This window comes from Eubalaena glacialis, chromosome 10 (genome assembly GCF_028564815.1).
Source record: "Eubalaena glacialis isolate mEubGla1 chromosome 10, mEubGla1.1.hap2.+ XY, whole genome shotgun sequence".
Classification (NCBI taxonomy): Eukaryota; Metazoa; Chordata; class Mammalia; order Artiodactyla; family Balaenidae; genus Eubalaena; species Eubalaena glacialis.
Window position 1 is genome coordinate 48482115 of NC_083725.1, and position 19160 is coordinate 48501274.

General features: G+C 36.0%; 1 protein-coding gene across 7 annotated transcripts in view; it reads left to right on the top strand.

Moving 5' to 3' along the window:
- Nucleotides 1–19160, top strand: part of MTMR2 (myotubularin related protein 2) — a 105820-nt gene that overhangs the window by 48301 nt on the left and 38359 nt on the right. For all 7 annotated transcript variants that reach the window (XM_061202670.1, XM_061202675.1, XM_061202671.1 and 4 more), the window contains 3 exons: nucleotides 12067–12142; nucleotides 18231–18325; nucleotides 18481–18591. In XM_061202670.1, the coding sequence (XP_061058653.1) occupies nucleotides 12067–12142; nucleotides 18231–18325; nucleotides 18481–18591 (282 nt within the window). The remainder of the gene's footprint in view (nucleotides 1–12066; nucleotides 12143–18230; nucleotides 18326–18480; nucleotides 18592–19160) is intronic.

Here is a 19160-nt window from a genome sequence, read left to right on the forward strand (position 1 = left end):
AAAATCCGTAGTTTACATTAGGGTTCAGTCTTTGTGTGGTACATTCTGTGGGTTTTGACAAATGTATAATGACATGTTTCCACCATTACTGTATCATACAAAGTAGTTTCACTACCCTAAAAGCACTCTTTACTCCACCTATTTGTCCCTCCCCCTTCTCCCTGAACCCCTGACTACCACTGATCTTTTTACTGTCTCCATAGTTTTGCTTTTCCAAAATGTCATATAGTTGGAATCATTTAATACATAGCCGGATTGGCTTCTTTTACTTAGCAGTATGCCTTTGAGATTCCTCCATATCTTTTTGTGGCTTGATAGCTCATTTCTTCTTATCACTAAATAATATTCCTTTGTATTGATGTACCACAGTTTGTTTATCCATTCACTCACTGAAGGACTTCTCTGTTGCTTCCAAGTTTTGGCAGTTATGAACACCTTGCATTTTAAGATTTAAACTTGAAAATTTTTCTTGATATTAGGTGTGTTCATTCCTAGGGCTGCTGTAACAGAATACACAAACTGGGTGGCTTAAAACAACAAAAATTTATTCTCTCACAGTTCTGGAGTATGTAATAAGAAATATATATATATATATTGGTCTTCATCCTTAAATCTTGGTCAGAGCTCCTAAAACTTTTGTCATTTTCTAAGTGATAAGAGCCATAGGAGCATCTTTTGTTATAATATTTAGTTTTTGTCTCTGGTTCCAGAGTGATAAAAGTAAAAGCATCTTTTGTTATTCATAACACACCCCTTTGGATCACACCTGAGTTTATATTAATGAATGACTTTTGGAAAGCCCCTAAGGATGGGGCCTGGTTGTCAGGAGAATCCACCTTTGATTAGGTTTGGAACTTTCAACCCCCTCCCATCTCTGGGGAGGGGAGAGGGGCTGGAGGTTTAGTTAATCACTAATGGCCAGTAATTCAATCAATCATGTCTAAGTAATGAAGCCGCCATAAAAATACCCTTACTGAAGGGGTTTAGAGAGCTTCCAGACTGGTGAACACTTTGAGGTTCTGGGAGAGTAATATGCCCAGACAGGGCATGGAAATTCCACACAGCCTCATACCCCATTCCTTGCCCTATGTAGGTCTTCCATCTGGTTGTTTCTGAGTTCTGTCCTTCATAATAAACTGGCGAATGTAGGTAAGGTGTTTCCCTGAGTTTTGTGAACCATTTTAGCAAATTATTGAACCCAAGGAGGGGTTGTGGGAACCCCTGATTTATGAACGATTGGTCAGAAGTACAATTGGCAACCTGGGACTTGAGATTGGTGCTTGAAGTAGGGGGCAGTCTTGTGGGACTAAGCCCTTACAATGTGAAGTCTGCACTAACTACGGGTGATAGTGTAGTAACTGAGTTATAGGACACCCAGTTGGTATCCGCTGAGAATTGGAGAATTACTTGGTGTGGAAAAAACCACACATCTGTTGTCAGAAGTGTTGAGAGTAGAGGATAGAAAAACAGTGATTTTTCTTTCTTTCTCATAATCTAAAATCAAGATGTTGAGAGGGTTGGTTACTTCTGAGGGTTCAGAGGAAGAATCTGTTCGATACCTCTTTTCTAGCTGCTGGGGAGGACCAACGATCCTTGGTGTTCCTTGGCTTGTAGATCCATCACTCCAATCTCTGCCTCCATCTTCACATGGCATTATCCCGGTATCTCTGTGTCTTCTAGGGATGTCTTCTTATATAGACGACAGTCATATTGGATTAGGGGTCCACCCTATCCAGTATATCCTCATTTAACTAATTACATCTGCAGTGACCCTGTTTCCAAATAAGGTCATGTTCCAAGGTGCTGTCAGTTAGTACCTCAACCTATGTTTATTGAGGGGCACAGTTCAACCCATAGCATGAAGTGATGCTTTCCAGACTGTTCCTCTGTAGATACTCGCCCTTTTTTTGTTGTTGTTCAATCATTGATGGTGATGTAATATTATCTATATCTTACTAATTGTGGTTTCAGCTGAAAACCAGTGTCCTTGGCAGTGTTATAGAAAGAAAGGGCTTCCTTGTGCTTGAATTTGGATGTGCTTTCAAATATGTAACCAGTAAGATCCATCCCAGACACCAGTCTGTGCCTCTTCAGATTTTGGTTTGTATGATTCATTTGCATACTTTGTGGTTTGTCAGTGAAGTATAAGAATAGAATAAAGTGAAATTGATGTAAAATAATTTTCTTTAATAGAATTATCCAATGAAGAGTAAGTTCATTATTTTTTTCTTCACAGTTCTAGTACATAAAGAAGCTGTGAGAGATAGTGTATAACTTCTACAGACTCATTTTTCCCTTTCAGGTGATTATAATTTAGTGTTTTGCAGATTTCAGAAAAATTCTTTCCTATCTTTCTGTCATCTGACATTCCATGTGAAAACTGACCCATACACTTGCCAACTTCCAGATCATCATTATAGACAAGGTTTCTGAATTTCCTTTATAGTAACTTCCTGATCAGAGAGAAGGAGAGAAAGGGAGGTAGGTTAGAGTCACATGGAAAGTTACTGAGCATTTCGAAAATAGTTTGATAAAGAGGGCATGGAAGAAAATGGGGGGGAAAAAAACATGGTTGGGAGAGAGCAAAACTGAATTATGTTTTAGGAATAAAAAATTATACGTTTCAACCTGTGTGTTTTTTTCCACCAGTAAGATTTTAATGTGATCAATACACTTTTCTTGATAGTTAAGAAAAGGATTAAATATTGTATTAAGTGCTAGTAAAGAGCAGATTTTATGTAATCTTATCTATTGATATAGCCAGAGCTCTTGAGGCAGGCCAGCATCTAATACATCTGATAGGAAACAGAATGGATAGCCACTAAGTAACATGACTTTGGTCCAGTATGAGAAAGTGTTTTATGTATTCCAGGGGGTTTCTTCTGGGGGGAATTTCTCTCTTCCTCTCATATCTGAGGGTTATATAACTTTTTCTCTGCTGAAGACAGTTCCATGTGAATGCTGACAAACCTAATGAATCAGTCTGGCTTTGCCGTCTTAGTTTCTCTACTCTCATTTTAGGAAGGTAGGACCCTGGTGTTTTTGAGTTGACCTCTTGTTTTGACCTTAACTCCTTTCTTTGTTTAATCTGCATTTCTTTTTTCGTTACTGACATATCTGAAATGCAATTCTCTTCAAGTAAAAAGCATCCTGTATTACTCAATAATTGCTTGTATTTTTTTTATAAACCTAGGGTCAAATTTGATCACTTCTTCCAACAAGCTATTTCATATGCATCTTTATTTCTCCTACCACAGACTAATCCAGGATTTTGATATTTCTGTCCTAGATTATTATCCTTTCATTTTTATCATATACAGTTTTGTGCACCTTTATGACCATGCCGTTTACCTCTATCAGAGACCTGCAGTGGTTTTCCTTAACATGACTGGTCAAGTTTAAAATCCTTACTCTCCCCACTCCCCCCATATTTTATTTTATTTTATTTTATTTTATTTTATTTTTTAACATCTTTATTGGAGTATAATTGCTTTACAATGGTGTGTTAGTTTCTGCTTTATAACAAAGTGAATCAGTTATACATATACATATGTTCCCATATCTCTTCCCTCTTGCGTCTCCCTCCCTCCCACCCTCCCTATCCCACCCCTCTAGGTGGTCACAAAGCACCAAGCTGATCTCCCTGTGCTATGCGGCTGCTTCCGACTAGCTATCTATTTTATGTTTGGTAGTGTATATATGTCCATGCCACTCTCTCACTTTGTCCCAGCTTACCCTTCCCCCTCCCCATATCCTCAAGTCCATTCTCTAGTAGGTCTGTGTCTTTATTCCCGTCTTGCCCCTAGGTTCTTCATGACTTTTTTTTCCCTTAGATTCCATATATATGTGTTAGCATACAGTATTTCTTTTTCTCTTTCTGACTTACTTCACCCTGTATGACAGACTCTAGGTCCATCCACCTCACTACAAATAACTCAGTTTCGTTTCCTTTTATGGCTGAGTAATATTCCATTGTATATATGTGCCACATCTTCTTTATCCATTCATCTGTTGATGGACACTTAGGTTGCTTCCATGTCCTGGCTATTGTAAATAGAGCTGCAACCCCCATATTTTATTATAAAAATTTCCAGACACACTAATGAGTTGTATCAATTCTCTGTATATTCAATATTAACCCCTTATCAGATATATGATTTGCAAATATTTTCTCCCATTTGGTAGGTTGTCTTTTTTTGTTGTTGATGGTTTCCTTTGTTGTGCAGAAGCTTTTTAGTTCGATATAGTCCCATTTGTTTATTTTTGCTTTTTTTGCCTTTGCTTTTGGTGTCAAATCCAAAAAATCATTGCCAAGACTGATGTCAAGGAGCTTATCCTTTATATTTTCTTCTAGGAATTTTATGCTTTCAGGTGTTACATTCAAGTCTTTAATTCCTTTTGAGTTGATTCTTGTGTATGGTGTAAGATAGGAATCTATTTTCACTCTTTTGCATTTGGCTGTCCAGTTTTCCCAGCACTATTTGTTAAAGAGACTGTCCTTTCCTCATTGTGGATTCTTGGCAATTTTGTTGTAAATTAATTGACCATAGATGAGTGGTTTTATTTCTGTGCTCTCTATTCTGTTCCATTGATCTATGTGTATTTTTTTATGCCAATACCACACTGTTTGACTACTATAGCTTTATAATATAGTTTGAAATCAGGACGTATGCCTCCAGCTGTGTTCTTTCTCAAGATTTCTTTGGCTATTCAAGATCTTTTGTGGTTTCATACAAATTTTAGGATTGTTTTTTTGTATTTCTGTTGAAAAATGCCAGTGGAATTTTGATAGGGATTGCTTTGAACTTTTTATGTTTTTAGTGTTAAAATTTACCTTTTTTATATTGTGTATTCATGAAGAAATTATACTGGCTCTAGTTATTTTTAATAGTCTTTTCCTTTAAACTATATAATGTTTAAAGTTAAGTGGTTAACACACCATCCTATTACAGAATTAGAATTTTCTGAACCTCACTGTATATTTACCTTTATCAGTGAATTGTATATTTTCATGTTACTATTAGTGTCTTTTCATTTCAGCTTGAAGAATTCCTTTCAGCATTTTTTGTAAGGTAGATCTAGTGGTGATGATTTTATATGGCTGATCTAGCTTTCATTCATCTGGAAATGTCTTCATTTCTGAAGGATACCTTTGTTGGATAGAGTATTCTTAGCTGGCAATTTTTTCCTTTCAGCACTTTGAATATATCATTCATTCCACTCTCCTGGCCTGAAAGGTTTCTGCTCAGAAATCTGCTGATAGCCTAATGGGGGTTCCTTTGTAGTTTACAATCTTTATCTTACTGCTCTTAGGATTTTCTCTTTGTCTTTGATTTTTGACAGTTTGAGTATAATGTGTCTTGGAGAAAATAATTTTGAATTGAAACAGTGGGGGATCTATTAGCTTTATGAACTTGGATGTCCAACCTTCTCCCCAGGTTTGGGAAGTTTTCAGCCATTATTTTTTTTTAATAAGCTTTATTCCCCCTTTCTTTTCTCTTCTCCTTCTGGAACTCCAATGATTCCGCTATTGATTCTTTTGATAGTGTTCCAGAGATCATGTAGGCACTCTTTATTCTTTTTCATTCTTTCTTCTTTGTTCTCCTCTGACTGGGTTACTTCAAAGTTCCTATCCTCTAACTCATGGATTCTATTTTCTGACTGTTCTGTTCTGCTGTTGATGCTTTCTCTTGCATTCTTCATTTCATTCATTGAATTCTTCAGCTCCAGAATTCATGTTTGGTTCTTTTAATGATTTCTGTCTCTGTTTATTTCTCATTTTGATTATGTATTGTTTTCCAGATTTTGTTAAATTGTCTCTTTATTTTCTTGTAGGTCATTGAGTTTCCTCAAGATGGCTATTTTGAATTCTTTATTGGATAAATCACAGATCTCTGTGTCTTTGCCTTCAGTTACTGGGGGATAATTATGATCTTTTGGTAATGTCACAGTTCCTTTATTCTTCATGTTCCTTGTAGTTTTACATTGCTGTTTTGGCATTTGAAGTAAGTTGCTTCCTCCAATCTTTACTAGCTGAGAGATACTTTTTGTTGATCCTACTTGTGTTCTGGGGCTTTCTGTGACCTTGTATGGGTACATCAGCTCCACACCTCTTGCTCCCTCTGGTGGCAGAATTGTTAAGCTTGTATGTCTTCTCTAAATCTTACTGTGACCCAGGCTGGCTGTTGGTTAACCTCTCTTTCATTTTCCAGAGGGTGGTGCTACAGCTCAAGATTGTGGTTTCTCCCTTGCCCATAGACCCTGGCTTGTTTTCTGTGTACACTCCTTGTCTACCTGAGCTTACTCTCACTGTTGTTGCCCTTGGAAATGTGAACAAGGAGCTGGCTGCAGAGTGGGGAGGGTCTGGATGTGGCATTTGGGGCATTGGGAGTTCTGGTGGGTCAGATTAGGGGATCTTTGGATGAAGTTTTTCCAGTGACTCATGGTGGCCTTCCTCCTGGAGTCTAGAATGCGGAGAACCACATCCATTTAATGCCCTCTGGTATTCTTACCTGCCTCTTTCCTGAACTCCTCCCTTCCCCCAGTCACGGAGCTCTTGCTTTAATAATGCTCTGAGGCTGTGGGAGAGAGGTGGGTTTCTTTAGCAGTGTCCCCACAACTGGGAAAGCTGTGTGCTCACTCACTGTTTTCCCTTTTCGCCAGAGGGATTCCAAACCTTTTTCTCCAGGCTGTGCCACCTTGTGGGGAGGGGTGATACTGGCAAAGGTCCTCTTGCTCTAATGGGTCCTAACTTGTTATTTTGTTGTTGTTGTTCCAACTGGAGTGCTGGAACTTCTTTAGAAACCTGAACTTCCATAAAGGCTTTCTCATCTGTGGGTATTTGCTCAAGTCATTGTTTTCCAGGTACTGCAGTTAAGAGGGGTTGGAGTCAGTTCACAGGCTCCTGCTGGTTCCACAGCCTGTATCAGGTTCTGTCTGCTTTTTACACGATGCAGTGGTTGGGGAGACTCCTTCTAGGTCCCTCGGCATATGGTGCTGGATTCCATAGCTCCCATGGGGACACTTTTGTTCATGGATAGATACCAAATTTTAGATGTTAAAGGACAATGAAAATGAGGGATGCTACCATGGAGCTAGCATCACTTCTCTTGCTGCTTTCTTTAGAATAGTAAGATGCTTGCTATTCTGTAGCTAAGTCTAGAAGTTAGTAGGTCAAGAGTTAGACAGATATATGGTTCCCTTTATGACATGCTGTCTCAAATATTAATCCCTGTGTATTTTAGAGCAGAGGAATAAAGCACCATGTGAATAAGCCATTGTGAGAAGAGACAGTGCAAATTTATGTTGATGCTTCTGTTAAGTGAATAATAAGTATTTCTTATATTTTAATAGCATCTTGCAAATCTCTTTATCATGCAGCTATCTCATTTCATATTCACAAACCTGTAAGGTGGATATTAGTATTACCGTAATAATATAAATGATGAAACTAAGACTCAGAGAGGTTAGTATGGTGGCTACTGCCACCAAATGGGTTTTCTTTTGTTTTTTTGTTTTTGGCTGGAACGCAGTTAGGGTATAAAAAACTTGTCTTCACTGGATACCACAAATTTCTTATATATAAGTTTTAATTTTCATTCCCCTTTTTCACCTTAATTACTGCCTTGGGTAATTTTTTTCTTTTTTCGAAAGCAGGACATGTGGGTTACATTTTTGTTGACTTGGCATATCTGAGAATGACTTCCATATTAGAGAGGTCACAGCATTTTGCTTCAAGAATCTGATAACATTTTCTTATTGTCTTCTAGAATATGGCTTTACAGAGAAATTTGAAGGTAGCCTGATTTTGCTTTTGTATGTAAATTCTTTCTCTTTCTAAACATTTTTGTCTATATTTTCATAGTTTGTCTTTTAATTACAGTTCAAAAATTTTTGCTGAGATACACCCATATATGTCTGTTCACTGATTTTTATGTGGAACATTATAAATCATTTCGATCAGCAAACTTAGAAAATCTTTACTCATTTCAAAAGCATGTTCTTCAATTACATATTGGATTGTTGCTTCTATGCTGTTTTAATTTTTTCCTTTAGGGAATAGAATTCTTTTATTGGTTATCATCTTCTCTCATGATTTTTATGTCTGTTCTTTTCTACAAATTGTTAGAGGATTTTTCACGTTTGCCCTGTACATAAATGCTGTCTTCTGAATAATGCATTCAGTTCTTTATTAACTCCAGCACAGATTTTATTTCTGCCGTTACATTTAAATTTTTTTGTAGTAATTCCTTATTTTACCCACTTCTCTTAGTTGCAGTCTCTCCTTTCTATTCCTGTTTCCTAGGGGATAGGCTGGTTTCCTTTTGGGTATGCCGTATAGTTTTTACATTGTTTCTACTAATGCTTATAGGAATATTTTCAGAGAACTGCTCTTTTTTTGAGCTTCAGGCTGATACTACCTTTTTCTTGTCAAACAATCTTTTTTTTAGGCCCTATTTTTTTTTCTCTTCTGTTTCATTAAGGATAGATTGGTTCAGAATCAGTGTTTGCCAGTAAACAAAGGGTCTGGATTGCCCTTGGCCCTGCTTTGTGTACTTGTTTGAGTTCCTTTTTGTATCTTGAGCTCTAAAGTGAGTTGTTCATGTATAACTTCCAGTGTGTGCCTATTATTAAAAGTCTGTCATCTGGTGCAGATTTTCCAAACAAAGCTGTCTATCTTGCTTCTCTTCATTGTCTTGCTCTCTGACGTTCTAGTTCAAGAGTGTAAGAGAGCCTATGATTCTCAACATGCACTACTTGCATGCATTTCCCTGTGTCTTTTCTCACTTTGCAAAGCTTTACGTATGAAGATTGTACCTCGTCATACACCTGTGCCTCTGCCAGAACTGCCTTTCTCTCCACACCTGTCTACAACACACATATTTTCTGGGGTTTGCAGCTTCCTTCCGAGTATAGAAATATAGAAAGAGAGGAAATCATGGGGAACAACACTATAGCAACTATAAGAAGGTATACCTGTGCAATAGAGAACTAGTGCCCAGCTTTGGAAGTGACATAATCTTTGTATTTCCAAATCAAGTGGTAGACAGTGGGCAAAGGATAAAGCAGATTCCCTTTATGTGATCTTTCACATGTGTAGCCTTGTTTGGTTTTTTCAGTATACTGTGTGTTAGTTATTATTCATATCTTTTGATCTAATTGTTTTCATAATTAGTAGAAATTCTTACCAGATTCTGGCAGTCTTGTTAGTCTAAATTTTTACTATTATTATTAATTTTACTATTATTATTTCTATAAATAGAAAATACTTATTAAGTATATATTTAGTATATATTAAGTATATATTTTGTGTCAACACTGATATACAACACTGATATAAATGCTTTAAGTGTATTAACTTAAAGTGTATTAAGTGTATTAACTTAAAGTGTATTAAGTGTATTAACTCATTTAAGTTATAACAGCTATAAAAGTTACCTTTTGTGGCATACTGTAATTATCACCATTTTATAGGTGGAAAAAATGAGGCATAAAGAAGTTGAACACTTGTCTAAGAGTACTTAGCTAACATGTAGCACAGTCAGGATTTGAAGCCAGGAAGTCTATATATTTGCATAGCGCAAGTTTTTATCCTGTTTTTCTGCATCTTCATGGGCCCGCCCTTTCTCCTTCATTCCCTACTTCTCTCTCTTCCTTTTTTCTTAAGTTTCTTTTATGACTACATAAAACACTATATCAGGAACTGGCAATGAGATACCATTCAAAAATATGACCTTTTTTGAGTTTTAGAATGTGGAATATTAAAAAAGTATGTATGTGTGTATATATTTCAGTTCTTTAGGTATTGCACTAAGGTGACTTTCTGAAATAAATTTTTAAATTTTCAAAAGTATGAATTTGTTTAGATTGCAAATTTATTGAACAGAAGTAATTTGTTCTTTGTAGTTCTTCCTTTATTGGCCTTAGGTGAGCATTGGGCTGTGGCAGTAACGTCTAACCCTTTTGTGTAATCCTCCCTAAGCACCTAACTTAAACTAGGGAATGACTTGACTATCAGTAAGAATTAGATTTATTGGATTAGTGCTGTCAATATGGGCACCACTAGATAGATGGCTATTGAACACTGGAAATGCGGCTGGTCTGGTTGAGATGTGCTAGAAGTATAAAACATACTCTGGATTTTGAAGGCTTAGTATGAATAAAAGAATATAAAATATCTCATTAATACTTAAAAATATTACGTGTTGAAATGACAATAGTTTTGACTTACTAGATTAAATAAAATATATTTTTAAAATCAATTTTTGACTGTTTTTTCTTTTTCTAATGTGACTACAAGACAATTAAAAATTACATATGTGCCTCGTGTTATATTTTTATTGGGAATTCAAAATTGTATAAGGTATGGTACCTCTTCTCTAGGGGTCTAGTACGGAAGAAAACAGACAGGCAATTAGAGTGGTGTAGTAAGTGCCAGATAGGAGCTCACGCATGGCAGACATCTAACGCAGTTTTGACGGCCTGCAGAAGGTGACCTTTAAGGCAGTGGTAATACCTTGTTTTTTCTCCCTTTTACCTTCTTTTGAGGACTCTAAGTCTACTTTTTGGATGGAAGGAAATAAGTCAAAGGCTATTTAAAAAAAAATTGAGAATCTTTTTTCTAGTAGTATTGGTTCTTAGTCTAATGAAACAAATTGAGGTGGAAGTAGAAGGCCTGAGTCTGCTCACAGAGACCACTGCTCGGCCCTCCCCGCAGACAGGCTAGGACAACCAAATGTATGGTAGTGCTTCTTGCTATGTATGGAACACAGATCAATTTTAAATCTGTTGCGTTCAGAGTGTCTGTGGGACATCTAGATGGAGAGGAACATTTAAGCAGTCGGATGTATGGAACTAGAGTCCAAGAAAAATCTCGGCTGACAATGTAGATTGAAGTTAGGTAATGTCATAGATAAGGTATGAAATCAACAGGAAGTGAGTAAAGTGAGAAATGGACAAACCTTGAAGAAATAGGGAGGGTTGAGAAAAGGGCATATAAAGGTCATTGAAAAAGAATGGCCAGAGAAGGAAGAGTTTAGCCAGGAGAGTGTACTTTCAAGAAGCAGGCAAGTGCAGATAGTATCACATGTAGCTAGGAGATAGAAATAAAGACTGAGAAATACCCATTGTCTTTAATAATGAGGAGGTTATTGGGGAGAAAGCAGGTTCCCTGGAAGGGGTTGGGTTAGGTGGCAAAGCCAGATTGCAGAAGGTTGAGGCATTAATGGGAGGTAAAGAACTGGCGACAGTGAAGGTTATTGTTTGGCAGTGAACGAGGTGAAAGGGGAGGCTTTTGGCAGTTAGCGGGATGTATTTAGCATACGACAATTGCGATATTTAGCATATTACAATTGTGATATTTAGCATATGACAGTTGCGCGCCCACGTGCGTGTTATGTGTGTGGTCTCTGGGTTGTAAATCCATTAGAACCATGATTCTGTACCTTTACATTCTTGGAATCCAGTGTAACATCCTTCATAAGGTAACTACTTAATAAATGTTGATCTTGATTTTAATTTATTAAATATCTCATTTTCAGTAAGATTCTTTATCAACATCATTTCCAAATTCTCTAAACATTAAATCTATATAAGAGTTTGATTTCATCCGAGTCTAAATGCACTAAGGCATTTGAGCATGGCTTAAGGGAAAGAAAATGGGCTTCCTAGTCCACCAAAACTATAATTCACATCTAGGCTCTGACACTTTTTAGCTATAGGATCTTGAACAAGTTAATTCTGGCCTCTTTTTCCTCATCTAGGAAATGAGGATGATAATACCTACCCTTATAAGGCTGTTGTAGGAGTCAGTGAGAAAACGTAGTGTTTTGTGTAGTACCTTATACAAAGTAGGCACTCAGTACATGTTTTGTAGAAAAACAGTAACTTCACATGTTACACATGCCAGCATTATAGTCTTTATAATTTGATTTAAAGCAGTATATGTGATACAGTATTATAACTTTAAATAAGACCAAGCATACACAGTTGAAATTTGAGTAAAAAATTAGCCTTTGAATAAAAAAATGTTTCTTTTCTTGCTCTCTCCTCCCCTTTCCAATCCAGGTCCTGAGGGAGTCTAACAAATTAGCAGAAATGGAAGAACCACCCTTACTTCCAGGAGAAAATATTAAAGACATGGGTCTGTAATGGTATTTTTTGTCGAATTTCCTCCTCGTTTGTGACTGTACAGACTATTCAGTACTCTCAGTGTACAGAGAACAGGCTCAGTGCCTAGACACCTCCTGTTTGGTGGACTCATTACTGCCAGCCTTCCCAGCATCCAGTGTGTTCTGTAAGCTTAAGTCTAGACCTGTTGGTTGTGTTTGGATTTGGACTACTGGGAAACATGCAAGTTGAGTGATATTCTGCTGCTTTTCTGGTTTGCTTTACTTTCACTGAAAGTAGGTGACTTATTTTAAAAACTGTTGCTGAATTTCGTGAAAGTAAATTTCATTATTTTGAATTACTGCAGTAAGATAGTGGGTTGCATAGATAAAAAATTGAATTGTCACTTTGTACAAGTAATTTTTCTTAAAGCACATTCTCTCTTTTTGCTTCTTTATTTTTTCCTACTCTGAATAAATTTGTCAGTTTTGTATAAATATATTTCATCGCCATTGCAAAGCAAGCCATTTGCATATAGGTGCCTTTCTTTGTCCAGCCTAAATAACTAAGCATTAACTTATTGTATGGACTGGAAACTGGAAACACACTTTTAAGCTATTTTTTTGTCCTCATGCTTTTACTTTGTTTCATTTGCATGGTGATCTACAAAATACCCATAGCTTTTTTTATTTTTAAGATATTTATTTATTTATTGACGTATAGTTGACTTACAGTATTAGTTTCAGGTGTACAACATAGTAATTTGATATTTTTATAGATTACACATCATGCAAAATTGTTATAAAATATTGACTACATTCCCTGTGCTGTGCATTACATCCTTGTAAATTATTTATTTTACAGTTGGTAGTTTATACTTCTTAATCCCCTTTACCTGTTTTGCCCCTTTCCCCACCCCTCTACCCTCTAGTAACCACTAGTTTGTTCTCTGTATCTGTGAGTCTGTTTCTGTTTTGTTATATTTGTTCCTTTGTTTTTTTAATTCCATGTATACGTAAATGGTATGGTGTTTGTCTTTCTCTGTCTGACTTATTTCATTAAATATAATACCCTCCAGGTTTATTCATGTTCTTGCAGATGGCAAGATTTCATTCTTTTCTAGGTGTCCATTAACAGAGGAATGGATAAAGAAGATGAGGTATATATAGAACTACCATATGACCCAGCAGTTCCACTCCTGGGTATATATCCAAAAAAAACAAAAAAAACAAAAAAAACCCCAAAACACTGATTCAGAAAGATGATGCACCCCAGTGTTCATAGCAGCATTATTTACAGTTTCCAAGATATGGAAGCAACCTAAGTGTTTGTCAATAGATGAATGGATAAAGAAGATGTGGTGTGTGTGTGTGTATAAAATGGAATATTACTCAGCCATAAAAAGGTGAAATTTTGCCATTTGCAGCAACAAGGATGGACTTGGAGTTCATTATGCTAGGTGAAATAAGTCAAAGAAAGACAAATACTGTTATGATATGTCTTATATGTCGAATCTAAAAAGTACAACAGACTAGTGAATATAACAAAAAAGAAGCAGACTCACAGATATAGAGAACAAACTAGTGGTCACAGGTGGGGAGAGGGAAGGGGGGAGGGGCAATATAGGGGTAGGAGATTAAGAGGTACAAACTATTAGGTATAAAATAAGCTACAAGGATATATTGTACAACACAGGGAATATAGCCAGTATTTTAGAACAACTATAATGGAATAAAACCTTTAAAAATTGTGAATTGCTGTATGTACACCTATAGCTTACATAATATTGTACAGAAACTATACTTCAATTAAAAAAAAAAGAAAAGAAAAAATTGTATGCTTGTGTTCGTAAAAGAACTCTGTAAAGAAAAAACGTAAGATGATTGAAAAAAAGATGTGGTATGTTTATATATTTATATATATACAATGGAATATTATTCAGTCATTAAAAGAAAATACTCATAGCTTTTGAGAAATAAAGTATAGGAGAATACAGTAGATGGTTTTTCAGTCAAAGTAAACACCACCTTTCATTTGATTATCAATCATAATTTTAAAAAGCACTTAATAAATACCTAATTTCCCATGGCCACATGTCATTTCCTTGTGTAAAAATAAGCAAGCCAAAGAGGACCTATCCCCTAAATGTGTTGTTATTGCCTGCGGTACATTTAGTTCCTTCACACTTAGCGTTTCTCTCTTCTTACTTTTAACTCTTGATTGAATACCTCCACATTCCTTCCCCCCCGCCCCCCCGACTCACCTCAGGTATCCTAAGCTTGTTCTGCTGAGCTACCTACTAAGTTAGGTGTTATGTGTTATTACCACTGGAGATTATATAATAACAGTAGTTATCACTATTAAGTGCTTACTGTCTCATTTAATCATCCTCAGAGTGATCTTCTGAGGAAGATATTAATCCCATTTTATGGATGAAGAAACTAAGGCATAGGGAGACTACCTAGCTAGTAAAGTTATAGCTAGCATTGAGACAATTTTTTTTCACTCTTCTGAGCCTAAAGCATATGCTATTTCCACTATGATAAATGACCTTATAAAAGATTTTCAAGTTACCACTCAATCTCTTTTGGTGTCTTCTCCTTTAGATAGCAACACTCCAGTTAGGACTTCATCCTTGGCTCATTTCCCTTTTCTCTCCTATTTGCTCTTTTTAGTTGATCATATGTAAATTAGTAGCTTTACCTACCATGTATTTACTGATGACTCCAAAATTTGTTACTTCTAGTGTGAACCTCTGTCTTAATACGTATAAAACAAATGCCTGTGTCTTAGACACATGCCCTTGGATATTCTGTAGATATCCTTTATGCTCAGCATCTCCAAAACTGTCATCACCTTTATCTCTAAATTTACTCCTTTTCTTTTTTTCTTTCCATCGGTTAATATTAACACTGGCTGTCCGTTCACTCAAGGCAGAAATCTGGGAGTCATCCTCAGCTGCTCTTTTTTTCTGAACTCTGACATTCAATCAGTTACCAGATCCAGAGGAGTAATCTCTAAAAATTTCTTGAATGATATCTTTTTCTCTCATTTTCATGAGCCCTTGGTATAATATTTATGTACATTGAATTGCAGGTGCCTATGAGAAACTTGTAGGAGTTTGGGAGAGAGAGCAGGGCTGGAAGTACATATTTTGGAATCATCAGAATATGGATATTAGTTGAAAATGAAAGGAGGAAAATAACCCAGAGAATGTATGGAGTAAAAAGAGGGCCAAGAATATAGCTTTGGTAAATGGTAGAAGAGGAACCAGGGAGGGAAATTGAGAAGGAATGAAGAGAATGTGATATAATATAAATTAGAGAGATCCAGACTATAAACTTACCTTGTCCAAATAGTTACTTTACTTTCTTACTTCTGTATTTTAGTTTAGGTTCTTCTCTGCATTGAGTGCTGTATCAACATCTCTACCCATTAAAAGGATACCAGCCACTGGGGCACAACTCACATGGCTGTGTTCCTTGAACCTTCTCCGATCCCATAGCTTAATGGACTTTCCTTCTTCGTATTACTTAGAGTATGTTTTTGTGCCTCTCTTTCTGCACAGATTGCATGCTCTCATATATTACATTTATTTGTATATATTTTACATCCTTATAGATATGTATTCTCAAAGTCATTTTGGTCTGCCTCATGGAAACTATTATTCTTTGTGAGCTCAGGGAAAATTTGAGAGGATTGGTAAATCTAAGCTCTTTTGGTACCACTAGGCAGTATCAGTATTGTGAAATTTAGAGGAATACCTAATATATTAAATAAAATATTCTGATTCACAGTCATCTGTATAGACTTGATTATTCTTCAAAAAATTAAATGTAATACAAAGGATAAGGCTGGTAACCTTGAGTATATTACTTCTATATTACTATAGAAAAGACTAAGAATTAGTTGGTCTAATGTAAATCTGCAGTTTAGACGTTTTTTAGAAGTTAGAGTAGTGTTAGGAACATCAACAGAATGCTGTAACAGTAGCAGCAACAGTCTCAGGGTATTGTGGCCTGCGCACATCAGCAGTAGAGGTGGCCCCAGACGGCAATATTTCACCCTTTAACACAGGAGACAGGCTGTGCTACTTGAGTGGCTTAGCTTTGCATGATGTGGTGGAAGGAAATTTGAATTTGCAGTCATAGGAATTGCATTCAAGTCCTAATCTTAGCAGTTACTGGTTCTGAAACATTAGACAATTTGTTTTACTTCTCTGAGCCCTGGTATTCTCATCTAAAAATTGTAGGTAATTAGAGGTTTTATATTTAAAGGTTGTTTTGAAGGTTAAGGGAGGTACTCAGGTGAAAAGTACTTTATAAATTATGAAGTGCTAGGCTGTCAGTGCTGGTTGTTACTATTGTCATTTGCTCTGGTTAAGATTCCTAATCACAGTCTCTCTTCTACTTGGTACAAACTCTGCTGGGCATAAATTCTCTCTTCAGAGTGACTTAGCTGCCACCAGCCTGAGGAAAAAGGATAAAAGGGACAGAGCAAAGCCAAGCCTAATGATGATAATAGTAACATAGCTGTAAACCCTTGTATTGGATTGGCCAAAAAGTTCGTTCGGCTGTAAGTAATTTTCATCAAGAACTTTATTGAATAACGTATTCATTAACCAAACGAACTTTTTGGCCAACACAATATCTAGTAGAGTACTTTTAATTTTGGAAGCACTTTCATGTATATTATTTCATGATTTTAGAATAAAGGGGAAGTTGTAACAAAAACTTTGGGCTGGGACTAAGAGGGACATATCCTGTAGTAGAATATAGAATAATAAGACTGATTTTCTTGTGTGAGTGAAGAAAATTGGCTCTGGAAAAAATCAAGAAATGTTTTTAGTAACATTGAATAAAGCTTTCCCAGTTGAGATAAAAATTCATAAGGGCAAGAAAATGTCTGCAAGGCAAGTTTATGTATCTTTCTGTAATGATTGGTTTATTTAATTTTAATAGCTTCCCTCTAAATGAAACATTGGAAATGCATTGGAAACAATGATTCAAATAATTTAGCTCCTACATGAACATTCCCAAGGGAGCTATTTTGAAGGTTAGAAATGTTTGTTAGAAGATCAGTCGCATTTCAAATTCCATACAAAGCGGTTAGTCCTTTAAAGTGAGGAATAGAAAGCAAAGTCAGGAAGTTGCAATACCTTATTAAACATATTTCATGTTCCTAAGTTTTTCCAGAGTCCCCTTGAAAGGTTCTTAGAAATTTTTTGCTCCTAATTGTGCCTTAGTTTCTTGGAACAATGAAGATGTTCCTTTATCTGCTGCTTTGCTACAATAATGACATAGCAGGGATTTATGAATATTTTAAGATACAAAAAACCTTTGTATTGGGCATATGAACTCTACCATATTAAATAGTATTTTGAGCTGGTGGTAGCTGAGTTACCCTGCTTAATTAACACGTTTTAAAAAGCGATAATACTGTATAGATTCATCATTTATCATTTAATTAAACAATGCTTGTGATTATTTCTCTACAAAGTTTGACATCTGTTGCTCAGTCAGGAATATAATACCCTCTTACTGTACTGTTATTTTTTCTAAGAATCTATTTCATATATGTTTCATTTTCTGTACAGTATTTTCCGTATAAATACAATCAGGTCAGGAGTTTCTGTTATTATGTTTTAGGTATTGTATAGTTAGAGGAATGGTGACACACTAGACTGTGGCCAGAAGAAGACCAGCAGACTGGGGAGATGATCTAGGAACTATGATTAGATGATTGGTGACTGTGACTTGAGACATTTACTGTTGTTCCCACCTTTACCACTACTCCTCCACTCACTACTACAACTGCCACACCTAGTCTGTCCATCAGGGAGAGTGGCCATCTTTGTTTCCTTGTGTCTGTCTCAGGGTAAAGGATGTCCCTCTGCTTCTTCAGTCCTTCCCATTTATTCTACATTCCTTCCCCAGATTAGTGTGTGGTTAGAAGCTTGGATTTGGCATATGAGGTCTCTTTGAATCACTGATTCTGTGATTTTTTGATCATAATTTAGACTAGCAATCAGAATTCTTTTAAATTTTGTTTGTGAAAAGATGATAGTGCAGTTTTTAATAGTGCACAATGTATAGTAAATTGTGGGCTCTTTTCCTTTTCAGCCAAAGATGTAACTTATATATGTCCATTCACTGGTGCTGTACGAGGAACTCTGACTGTTACGAATTACAGGTTATATTTCAAAAGCATGGAACGGGTAAGGCTTGTTGGATTAGATTTTTCTATGTACATCTGTGTGTTGTTTGTTCATCTTTGGTCATTGTTAATTAAAGCATTTCTAGTTAATATTTTTCTCAGCTATAATTGTACAGTATCAGTTGCTCAGTTTTAATTTTTTTTTCCTTCCTTTAGGATCCCCCATTTGTTTTAGATGCTTCTCTTGGTGTTATAAGCAGAGTAGAAAAAATTGGTGGTGCTTCTAGTCGAGGTGAAAATTCTTACGGACTTGAAACTGTGTGCAAGGTAAATGTTGTAATACGTATGCAATTTTTTTTTTGTTTGAAAAGCTTTCTATTAAATAGATATTTTAGAAACTTCCAAAATATCAAATGGATTTCATGCTAGAAGCATCATTCTAGTAGAAGAAAACAACATTTAGGAGTAATAAAAAGGTGATTGGTCGTGAATTAGACTTGAATTTTTTGGACTCAACACAAAGTACTCTCACATTCATTATTTCATTTTTGAGCTTCATAAAAATCTTGAAGTAGGCATGATGGACATTATTACCTTTAATTTACAAATTAGAAACATAAGGCTCTGAGCAGTTAAGGCTCATAGTACTTTGTAGTGGAAGAACTGATTATGATACAATCACCTCTCTTTCCTATTTCTAGTTCTCATAATTTTTCTGCTTCTAAAACAATGGTGAGGAAAACTTCATGTTATAGACCTTCTGTATTTTCTTATCTAACCGGTATTCCTTAAGTGCATTGATACTTGAATGAGAGTTAGATTGTTGTAATTTTAACATTCAGTCATAAATATTTAATACCATTGCCACTTCTAAGGTCACTGTTCTCCTTACTATA